At 32.0% G+C, this 11,517-nt stretch overlaps 1 protein-coding gene, 1 long non-coding RNA gene and 1 pseudogene across 5 annotated transcripts; 2 read left to right on the top strand and 1 right to left on the bottom strand.

The window, feature by feature from the left end:
• The first annotated feature begins 816 nt into the window (after positions 1-816).
• Positions 817-3,327, top strand: LOC139824481 (uncharacterized). The gene is made up of 6 exons (XM_071797005.1): positions 817-985; positions 1,071-1,190; positions 1,263-1,690; positions 1,774-1,979; positions 2,242-2,366; positions 2,455-3,327. Exons 4-6 carry the CDS (start codon positions 1,870-1,872, stop codon positions 2,616-2,618), a joined length of 399 nt encoding a protein of 132 aa, XP_071653106.1. The 5' UTR covers positions 817-985; positions 1,071-1,190; positions 1,263-1,690; positions 1,774-1,869; the 3' UTR covers positions 2,619-3,327.
• A 19-nt stretch (positions 3,328-3,346) lies between these two features.
• LOC139824480 (uncharacterized) lies at positions 3,347-10,510 on the bottom strand (annotated as a pseudogene).
• LOC139824482 (uncharacterized) lies at positions 4,158-6,145 on the top strand. Of its 4 annotated transcripts, none has more exons than XR_011735115.1 (3): positions 4,158-4,385; positions 4,650-5,571; positions 5,651-6,145. It is a non-coding gene; the product is annotated as an uncharacterized lncRNA (long non-coding RNA). The 4 variants fall into 4 exon arrangements; XR_011735116.1 differs by having other exon boundaries at positions 4,381-4,565; XR_011735114.1 differs by having other exon boundaries at positions 4,374-5,571.
• Positions 10,511-11,517: the final 1,007 nt, after the last annotated feature.

The raw sequence follows: 11,517 nt of genomic DNA, 5'->3' as shown, positions 1-11,517 counted from the left end.
CTTAAAGGTGGAAGCACATAAAATTGCAGGAGCCATGAGCAGAAAGCAGAAGCCATATGCGCATGCGCTATGGTATCCGTAGAGCTCTATAAATACCATAGCGCATGCGCATATGGCTTCTGCATTCTGCTCATGGCTCCTGCAATTTTATGTGCTTCCACCTTAACTCTTATGTTAAGGTTAGAATGCCATTTAGTTTTCCGTAAAAGTCGTTCCATGGGGAGCCCGGCCCTTGAAAAATCGCACCGATCGAGCTAACTCTGATTGGTTGACCCCCTCTCCGTTACTTTTCCGAGATTCCGTTTTCCGAATTTCTGACTGCCATGTGACAGCACCCTAAAGGTGGAAGCACATAAAATTGCAGGAGCCATGAGCAGAAAGCAGAAGCCATATGCGCATGCGCTATGGTATCTGTAGAGCTCTATAAATACCATAGCGCATGCGCATATGGCTTCTGCCTTCTGCTTATGGCTCCTGCAATTTTATGTGCTTCCACCTTAAGGGCCCGGACACACACTTCTGCACAACGCATAATGCGTAAGCATAAGAAAATTGATTGGTCCATACACATGTGTATAAGGAAATAAATCAATCAATTTTCTTATGCTTACGCATTATGCGTTATGCAGAAGTGTGTGCTCTCCGCTTAATGCTAAGACTCCATAGACGCGGAAACGCCATGCGGCAGAGTGCGTTGACCAATCACAAATTTTGATTTTGCCGCAGGCGACTTGCGGCAGCCTTCTGATTGGTCAACGCACTCTACCGCACGGCGTTTCCGCGTCTATGGAGTCTTAGCATAACGAAACACAATTCCACGCAATTCTACGCCATTGTCGCAAACCCGAAAAAACATAGTCGCATAACCTGTACGCAACGTGTATTTTGTTATAATCGCTGGTAATTGTGCTTTAAAGACACTGAGAACTGCTGAGAACGTATAATATTCTAAATCTAAAGTATATCAATTAATTCACACGACATGGTAAAGTATTCATTATATATGTATTTTGTCTACCAACAAGGTGTATGTATAACAACTAATATATTTATATATTTTGATTTTTTAGGAACAATATAAGTGTGGGCAAATGTTGCAAATGGATATTAAAACATGACCAACTTGAACAGCATTCTTGCTTTGCGAACAATCTACATTCATTAGTGATGGATAAGACTTTTTATAACAGGTAATAAAAATTTCTAAAATTATATTGTTAATAAATTGTTTAAATTACTTTACTAATAAATTGTTATTGCAGGAAACGAGACTAACGAAACCAACGAAGATAATGTGCAAGATGAATATTGGCTGAATGAGAATTTCAACGGAACTAACGAAGACAATGTACAAGATAAAGATAGGCTGGGCCCGTATTCCGTTCCTGCCTACCGACAACTGTCGGTTCGATAAGTGTCGTTGCGCAGGTTTTTCATATCGTGTAAAAGCTGCGCAACGACACCGACAATTGTCGGTAAGCGGATTTTAGCGGAACAGAATACGGCCCCTGGATGAGGACTTTAACGAAACTAACGAAGATAATGTGCAAGATAAAGATAGGCTGGATGAGGAACTCATCTCAGCTGTAAAAAAACAGACCCGCGTTGTACGATAGTAGTTTGCCGGTGAAACAAAGAGGAAGAAAACAAAAAGATCGCTTGTGGAACGAAGTCAGTGTACATTTAAAGGGTAAAATTATTTTGTGTATCTTTGCATTTTATCTATAAGCACTTTTATAGCACATTATTATGGTTACAAATTTCATGTTGTAGGCTTATATATGTACACCAAGTAAAGCGGAAAAGAGGTGGAATTACCTACGAGATTGTTATAAAAAAGCAAAAAATGTATTCAAGAAACGACAAGCTATGCTGCAAAGAAGTGACGCAGCCGGGATACCAAAATCCGAAACAATAATGCCGTCCTTTCGTCATTACAGTGAAATGACATTTTTAAATGATACCTTGGAACATCGGCAGTAAGTAAAATAATAATTGATCAGTTAACAATGAGGTTCTTCACTAACTTTTGCTCCCGCACAAGGGAGCCACTGTGGCTGGTAATTTTCGGCGTAAATGATACCAATACTACCAAAAAATACTACCAATACTACCAAATACTACCAACATTTATATTGGTGCTGCACTCTATGCTAGCTTTCACTAAAGAACCCCATTGTTGATTACCATGGTTATATTGGAGATACATATGTTATAATAATTTCTTAATATTTATTTCAGAACTGTAACTTCTTTAAAAGCAGCAATTAACAATGAACAAACATCTACACCAAGTGCAAATATAAATGATTTGGATGATGTGCAATCAACTCCAGGCTCTTCTTCAATATCCGCAACATCAAAAAGTATAATTTCTGTTTGTTATTTTATTTACATGAATTAAATTTAAATAAATATTGAAATACTAATTAATATGTTTTGCTTTGTTAACAGAAAGGAAGAAATTTCAAAGTGTAGATAAATGTGACAAAGTTCTTATACAAGCGCTGAAGGAAAACAAGGAACCAACTCCGATTGATGGATTTTGCTACGTTTATCTGAAGGTTTACGCAGACTTTCGTATGAAGAAAGGTCAAAATTATAAATTGAGTTTTTAACAAGACTTTACGAAATTGAAGTGGCAAAAGAGATTTAAACAAAAGATATCATACCTTTGGAGGGTTTTATTCTTGCTACTCTTGGTCTTATTCTTGTTGCAATATAAAGGCTCATGAATACTTGTACAGCTATATTTGGAAATTTTGACGTCAAAGGTAAAAAATTAAACAAATATTTTGTAATACACATCAAAATGAACTATTTTTACTGCATACTATCTGTTTTTTTACATAATTTGAATATAATTGTACAAGTATCCAGGAACCTAAATGAACTAGGAAGTAAGTTAATTTTATTTATCTGCGAAATTTTTTGTTTGAAAAATTTTTGTTTCTTGTTTCAAAGATGATTAAAAGTATGATTTTTTATGATTAAGATATATTGTGATAAAAGTAAAGAAAAGTGAGATAATTATAAGATAATTATAGAATACGATTATTTTAGTTTATAAAAAAAGTAGTAAATAAGCAGTAAAATTTTGCAGAGAAGTCTACTCAAGACGTTTTAAAAGTACCAAAAAGTATTAGAAAATATTAGATTATAAAAGTTTCATATAAAGAGATGTTTGTGTGTGTGTAACACAGATTTCTAAAAGTGTTACAAGTATTTAACTCTCTAACATCGAGAAAAGTCTGTTTATAAGATTAAAGGATTGTTTATACATATTATACATATAAGACTGTTTATGTATGTAAAATATGTATGAGTAAATGATAAAGAACCAATGTTTATTTTTCAAATAAAATTGTATTTAATAATCACGTGTATAAGCTTTTGTCCACTGTTGTTTTATAGCTCCAGATGTAGAAAAATATTGCGCAAATTGATCTCTCACAGTACTTCCACGAAATGTATTATTTTCTAAACTTTCAAGACTGTGTAATGCTTGACATGAATTTTGATCTTGTAAAGGAATATTTACAGAATATGATCTGTTTTCTATAGGAAGATTTAGATCTGTCATCATCAAGAAATTGTGTAAACAGACAGTTGATTGAACAATCAAAATTGCATTATCAACATTTGTTATAAGAGGCCTTCGAAAAATTCTCCATCTGCCAGTCCAAATACCGAAAGTCGAGTATGACTTAATTGATAATTAAATATACTTTTTATAATATTAAAATTGCACGATTGAGGGTATGGACGTAGCATATACGAAGTTAAACCAAAAGCTGCATCTCCCACTAAAACATATAGTAATGTTGGACCGTTTTCTGAAATTGACCTTGCTTTCGGTAACTTTAAATCGTTATTTTCTAATTGATGCCCAAGTTGCTATCACGGAATATTCTTCCATCGCTTCGTCTACCTTCAGCACCAATATCTATATACGATTGTAAAGCAGCAATTGGCATCTGCGACTGCTAAAAGCACAATGCTGTGAGAATTTTTATAATTATAATACGTTGACCCACTATGAGGTGGAGCCTAAAATGTAAAAAATAAACGCAAAAATTAAAGCAAAAAACTATTAATATTTAAATTAAGTTATACAACTGTTGATATTTATCATTAACACAATTTTTTTCTATACCTAAAGTACAACATGTTTTTCATCAATGGCACCAATGCAGTTTGGAAAATCCAATAATTTTTCGAACTCTTTTGCTCTTTGTAGTTATGAATTTTCTGAATTTTCGGGAAAAACTATATCTTTTAAATTATCCCAAATAGCCTGACATGTTTCAGACACAATCATAGAGTACGTTTACACGACTTCTAACTTCGACTTAGTAACGCTGATGTTATAACTCCTACTTAAGGTGAGTTGCGTTTACACGTTCAGGCTTATCTTACTCCCACCAAGCTGAAATAACTTAATAACTTTCGAGTGAGATTTCTATTGATACCAATATATAATTACTAAAAATTTGATGCTTGCTTGTCGTAGGGTTAGGGTCTGAAAAAATGTAAATAAGTCAACAAACAAAGTGGACTTTTAGGTTACATTATAAATTTGAAAATCATTAAATATTTATTTGTCAAGTAAAATGTAATATATAACTAACAAAAAATTAAAATTTTAGGTTAATTGTTATCAATATTGGAAACAATTGGGGAGAACATGGAAAGCGTTTGCTCGTTTGTTGCCGTATACTTGACAACTGTGGAAAACATGGTCATGCAATGTACATTACATATCCAAAAAATTTTGATTAAACGGCGAAGGCGTCTAAAAAAAATTCTATTACTAACACTTGTTGAATTCAACGCCACCAAATAATTTGCTTGATCTCGGACCTATATTAAAATTATCTCGCAGAAAGAGAAATATGGTCATTTTAAGGATTAAGACTGGTTAGAAACATTTCGGATGACTAAAGCAACTTTTCTCTGGTTATGTGATATTGTATGATCAGTTACGAGAAGTACTCGCTCCAAGTTTAAACCAGATAGGACCCGAGAACCAGTAACATTGGAAAAGCAGGTCGCTGTTTGTCTGTATTTCTTATCTAGCTGCTGTAAATATCGCATAGTTGGAAATAATTTTGGAATTCATAAGGCAACCGTGTAGAAGTGTATTCATAGAGTAATTGATGCAATTAACACAGAACTAATGAGCTTGTGGATAACCATGCCTGACAATGATGAGTGCTATAAAATAGCTGCGGCTTTTGAGAAGAAAACGCATATTCCACAATTAATTGGAGCAATTGATGGGACGCATATCCCTATTCTTCCTCCTAGTAATGGATATAGAGATTACATTAATCGAAAAGAATGGCCCTCTATGATATTGCAAGCGGTTGTAGATAACAACTATAGGTGTACATACGTGTGCAAGTATATCATTTGTTCATTCCACTGTTTTTGTTTTTAATAGAATAATTGATTAACGCCATCATTTTCTAGGTTTCGTAATATTTACTGTGGTTCACCAGGATCGTGTCATGATCAGTTTTTCAGACTTCAAAATTGTATAAAAACTATAATTTATTAATTCCCAAAGTTGGTAAAAAATGTTTCATTTTTTACTAAAGTTGATATTATATAATTTTCTCAAATTTACGTAAAACTTATATTTTAGGGAATGAAAACGGTATTAAATGGTCAGCGCCTTATCTTATAATAGGAGATCCTGCTTATCCGTCACTGAAATGGCTCATCAAAGGATACACTAAGAGTGCTCGTCTCACTCCTGAGGAAGAATCCTTTAATGTATATCTAAATTCTGCCCGCGTATGTGTTGAAATAGCTTTTGGAAGACTGAAAGCTTGTTGGCGACGAGTACTTAAACGAATTGATGTACACTATACTTACGTACTAAATATAATATCAGCCGTCTGCATTTTACATAACATAGTCGAGACGCGAAAAGAAACATTTTTACCTGCGTGGGAGCATGCAGTAACAGACGTACAAGTCGAAATTCAGCAATCAGAACCAACAAGAGCTCATAACTTATTGGATCACTTTATTGCCAGTCAGCTAAGGAATACCCTAAAAAATTATTTGGCTAAAAATTTTGAACTCCGAAGAACATTTGTAACATAAACAATATATAATATAAAAATAACCTGTACTCTTCATGAGTTATTTTTTTGCTACCTGTCTTATATAGCACAAATTATAATATGTATAATAAAGTATTTATTTAAAAAATGTACAATGTTTCTTTATATGTTATCGGTATTTAGGGCCGTCGTACGGGAATGAGCCGCCCTTGTGCAAACTTTCATAAACCATCCCCGATTGAAAAGTAGTTAAAAAAAATTAATTTCAATAATTATATTTTATAATTATATTTTTATCATAGTAATCATTCAGGTAAAATCAGTACAACTTATTATAATAATCACAGAGTACAGTCAGTACAACTTATTATAATAATCACAGAGTATAGTCAGTACAACTTAATATAAAATATAACACAAAAAAAAGATAAGTAGGTAACAAAATAATTTTTAACATTACAAAAAAATTATATATGATTCTCAGTTTATACGGGAATGGCGTTTAAATCTGAATTAAATGTGAAAAATAAAAGCAAAATATTACATTTCATAATAATAATAATTAATATTTATATAGACTATCTCATAATCAAATGTTTTGAATTTTTTTCAGATATTATGTTAAAGGTTGTTCCGTCATCTAAACTTTTCATGATTTGCGTTCTCTCATTAATTTGAGAAAATATCGAGTTTCCTCGGTTTCCCAACTTTCACGCTTTTTGGTTTCCATTTCTTTCACTTTCTTTGCTTTCTGTATTCTGTACTATAGAATCACGTACTCTGCAAATAATTGAGAGTTCGCAGAATGCTTAATTTTTACGGTTGGCATTATCGCCATTGTTACAGTGCACGGTCGTATACACAGGTCGCGAAACTCTCGTGGTGGGGGTATGCCTCTTAATGTAACGACCTGTGCTTCACAGATCGTCCGCTAGCCGCGGAGCGCTGCGATCGTATGGTAAATGTGAAAACAATAGGTATACATATATATATATAGCTTCAAATTACTTGCTTATAAAGTTTTGTTTCTTACAAAGTTTTAAATGACAAGAAGACGTTTTATTATTTACACAAATTGTATAAATAATGTAAAAATTACGGAAATTATTTGTATAATTTAAATTTTATTTAATAACACCAAGCATTAATAACACTAAAACATTAATTATTCTTGAAAGATTGAAAGTTTCGTAATGGTTGAAAAAAATGTAATTATACTTAAAACATTATGCATGCAATGTGAAACAATTATGTAGATAATTTCTTAGTATTTTTTGAAGGATTTGAAATAATAATATCTGTATGAAATATTATAAATATATTCATATATGTATATAATAGGTACATTTACATTTATATAGAGATATACACATTATTGTTGCAAGTGAACGTGTTAATAAAAAACTATTGAAAAACTATTGAGAGCGAAGTAACTATTGGATAACTATATTAGATTTGAATAGTACGTATACTATTCAAATTTTGAAAGTCCAATAGTTAATTCGCTGTCAAGTTTTTTTTCATAATATTAATAAAGAATATTAAATATTAAACATTGTTAAGTTTCGACATTTTTCTTTGAGTGATACACTTTTTTTTTACTTTTTGATTTTCTTGGTAAGTGAATTGGCGCATTCTTAGTCGAATATAATAAAAAATTGCATAAGACAAGATGTCTGAATCGTGATCTTTACAAGGAAATGTGAATTCATAATTATCCAATACTTCATCTACCGTTAAATTAAAGACATTTGAATTAGTCGCGTGTTTAGAGAAACATTCTTCAACATATTTGATTAAATTAAAAAAATGTAAATTTGCATGAATTAAGCCTCCTCTTGTTTTCATGTTAACCAATTGCGAAACTGATGTATTAATGTCGGACCTTGTTAAAGCTTCTTGACAAAATTTACAAGTTCTGTAAATTTCATTCTTTAATATTTGCTTACATAGATAGCCTGTAAAAGCAGTATATAATCATGTAATTTACAAATATTTATTTAAAATTCGAAGCTATGATTTCTACTAAAAGTAAACTTACATTTCAATGGTTGATAAAAGAAAATTTTTCATATAAAAAATATATAAATATATATGTATAATTGTAAATAAAATATGTCTATACATGTTTTCCTTCTCTTATATAATTTCTATTCGCATATACAGGCAAAATAATAAAAAGATGAATCTAAAAATAATTAAAAAGATCATTTTCGCATTGTATTTAAAAAAAAAGAGAAGTTTGAGGAAACGAGAAAAATTTGCCTATATATAATCATATATAATGTAACTGTTGTTATATACATATGGGAAAATTTTCCTTATTTCCTCAAACTTAACTATTTATAAAAATAAAATGCGAAAATAATCTTTTTATTATTTTAGATTCTTTTTTTCATTTTTCCTGTATATACGAACAGAGGTTGTACAAGAGAAAGAAAACATGTATGGGCCTATTTTATTTATAATTATATATATATATATATATATATATATATATATATTTATGTATGTTTTTGTATGAAAAATTTTTTTACCGAGAAGTTGTATGTAATGCTACATCTCAATATACAAATGAACGTATAGGTGGAATAACATTACACTTAACTTGTTATTGTACCCATACTTTCAAATACATATTAGAGGTCGTTCAAAAAGTACGTAACGCCTTGAATACTTGAATACAATATTATTAATATTATGAAAAAAAACTTGACAGCGAATTAACTATTGGACTTTCAAAATTTGAATAGTATACGTACTATTCAAATCTAATATAGTTATCCAATAGTTACTTCGCTCTCAATAGTTTTTCAATAGTTTTTTATTAATAACACATTCACTTGCAACAATAATGTGTATATCTCTATATAAATGTAAATGTACCTATTATATACATATATGAATATATTTATAATATTTCATACAGATATTATTATTTCAAATCCTTCAAAAAATACTAAGAAATTATCTACATAATTGTTTCACATTGCATGCATAATGTTTTAAGTATAATTACATTTTTTTTCAACCATTACGAAACTTTCAATCCTTCAAGAATAATTAATGCTTTTAGTGTTATTAATGCTTGGTGTTATTAAATAAAATTTAAATTATACAAATAATTTCCGTAATTTTTACATTATTTATACAATTTTTGTAAATAATAAAACGTCTTCTTGTCATTTAAAACTTTGTAAGAAACAAAACTTTATAAGCAAGTAATTTTAAGCTATATATATGTATATACCTATTGTTTTCACATTTACCATACGATCGCAGCGCTCCGCGGCTAGCGGACGATCTGTGAAGCACAGGTCGTTACATTAGGGGTGCATTCGGGGAGCACGCTATTAGCACAATTATCGTCCAAAACTGTTCGAGGAGACGCTTTGTGGCGCTGTGATATACGATGATGACGTCACTGTAAAGGCAGCGTGACGTCATCACTCGCGCTATTTTCGCTATTATTTTCGAGGTGAGGCACGAAATACTATTGGCGCTTAAGCTGCGTTCGGGCAGCTTGCTATCGCTGTCGCGCTATTGGCTCTTCGAACGAAGTTCATAGCGTTTGCGTTTATAGCGTTAATAGCGTCTCCCCGAATGCACCCTAAGAGGCATACCCCCACCACGAGAGTTTCGCGACCTGTGTATACGACCGTGTTACAGTGCGACCGTTTACACGTCCTTCTTACGTCGATGTAGTAACCCTAAGCCTCTTCATCAACCGACTTTAAGTTACTACACCGATGTAATAACTTCGTCGTAAAAGAGCGTTTACACGGCATCTAACGTCAGTAGTTATAACATCGATGTTATAACTTCGGCTTAAATCGGGCCGTGTAAACGTAGTCTTAGATACTGTGTTCAGTCCAACGCGAAATGCAAACGAAATTGAGTGCATGCTATCGCCTGATGCCAAATATTGTAAACATATTTGTAGGTAGTTGCTGATATTGGAGATCTGGGGGTCGATTACGGTTCTTGAAACGAAGTGAAAATTACAAAAGTGAACAGATTTACTAGATTTCGACCAATAAAATCATAGATACCCTAGTGAATTTCCTCACTTTTGTAACTTTCACTTCGTTTCAAGAACCGTAATAAGCCCCCTGACAACATCTAGTTTTGTGATACTTAGCTCAATTTATAACTCTAATAATTCATTAAATACATCAATATTCATATGAAAATATTCAAAATATTTGTCAGGATCAGTATTGATCATCTCCTTGATTAGATTATTACTGTCCCCTTGTTGATATCTTTTTTGTACATACACTAAATATTGGTCGCACCCAAAATCTGTGTAAACGGTGTAAATCAGCCTTTCTTTGTCTTCTCTTTAAATATTTGTATATTAAAGTGGCTTTAATTAATTTTTTTCTTTCAATTTCTTTATGACAATTTAATATTGGACTTCTTTTACTTTAGTAAATAAACATATCTTTGCCATATTCAGTGATTCCAATAATCCACACTCTAAAGTATCATTGTTGCTTATATTTGATTGCACATCATCTATATTTGCTCTTGATGTAGATATTTGTTCATTGTTAAGGGCCCGGACACGCACTTCTGCACAACGCATAATGCGTATAAGCATAAGAAAATTGATTGGTCCATACACATGTGCATAAGGAAATAGACCAATCAATTTTCTTATGCTTACGCATTATGCGTTGTGCAGAAGTGCGTGTGCTCCCCGCTTAAGGCTTAAACAGGCTTAAAGCTTAAAACACCTATTGTAGATGACCTCATAGAAGTTAGCCGGACAATTTCGACTTATGACATTTTTTTTTTACGAATCGATTGTTAGTCGTTTGTTATTAATTGTTAGACTAATTATAACGTTTGTTAGTTAATAGTTTTTACGTAATCACGAAAATAATTTTTAGTGTTAATTTAGCCAGTAAATATAGATTTCTTTACAATTTTCAGTTCAAACCGTGGTCAATCGATGCGGAATTGTTTGTTAGTTCCGAATATACTAATTAAAACGTTTGTTAGATCACGGTTTCGCTAAAAAAAACCGAAAAACTGTATATCGTTTAGCTGCCGGAGAGTGGGGGTGAGACGTTTCGTGCAAAAACGCGTCGAATGAGCCTAAATTCATCGTTTTTTGTGCTGCTGTAGCTAAACTGAAGAATTACCCTATTACATAATGCGTTCCGAAACCACCACATATTCTACGTCTCACCCCCACTCTCCGGCAGCTAAACGATATACAGTTTTTCGCTTTTTTAGCGAAACCGTGATCTAACAAACGTTTTAATTAGTATATTTGGAACTAACAAACGATTCCGCATCGATTGACCACGGTTTGAACCAAAAATTGTAAAGAATTCTATATTTACCGGCTATTTAACACTAAAAATTATTTTCGTGATTACGTAAAAACTATTAACTAACAAACGTTCTAATTAGTCTAACAATCAAT

The sequence above is a fragment of the Temnothorax longispinosus genome, unplaced genomic scaffold (assembly GCF_030848805.1).
Source record: "Temnothorax longispinosus isolate EJ_2023e unplaced genomic scaffold, Tlon_JGU_v1 HiC_scaffold_39, whole genome shotgun sequence".
NCBI classification, from domain to species: Eukaryota; Metazoa; Arthropoda; class Insecta; order Hymenoptera; family Formicidae; genus Temnothorax; species Temnothorax longispinosus.
Note: the sequence above shows the minus strand (reverse complement) of the source record. Positions and strands in the feature narration are given on the sequence as shown.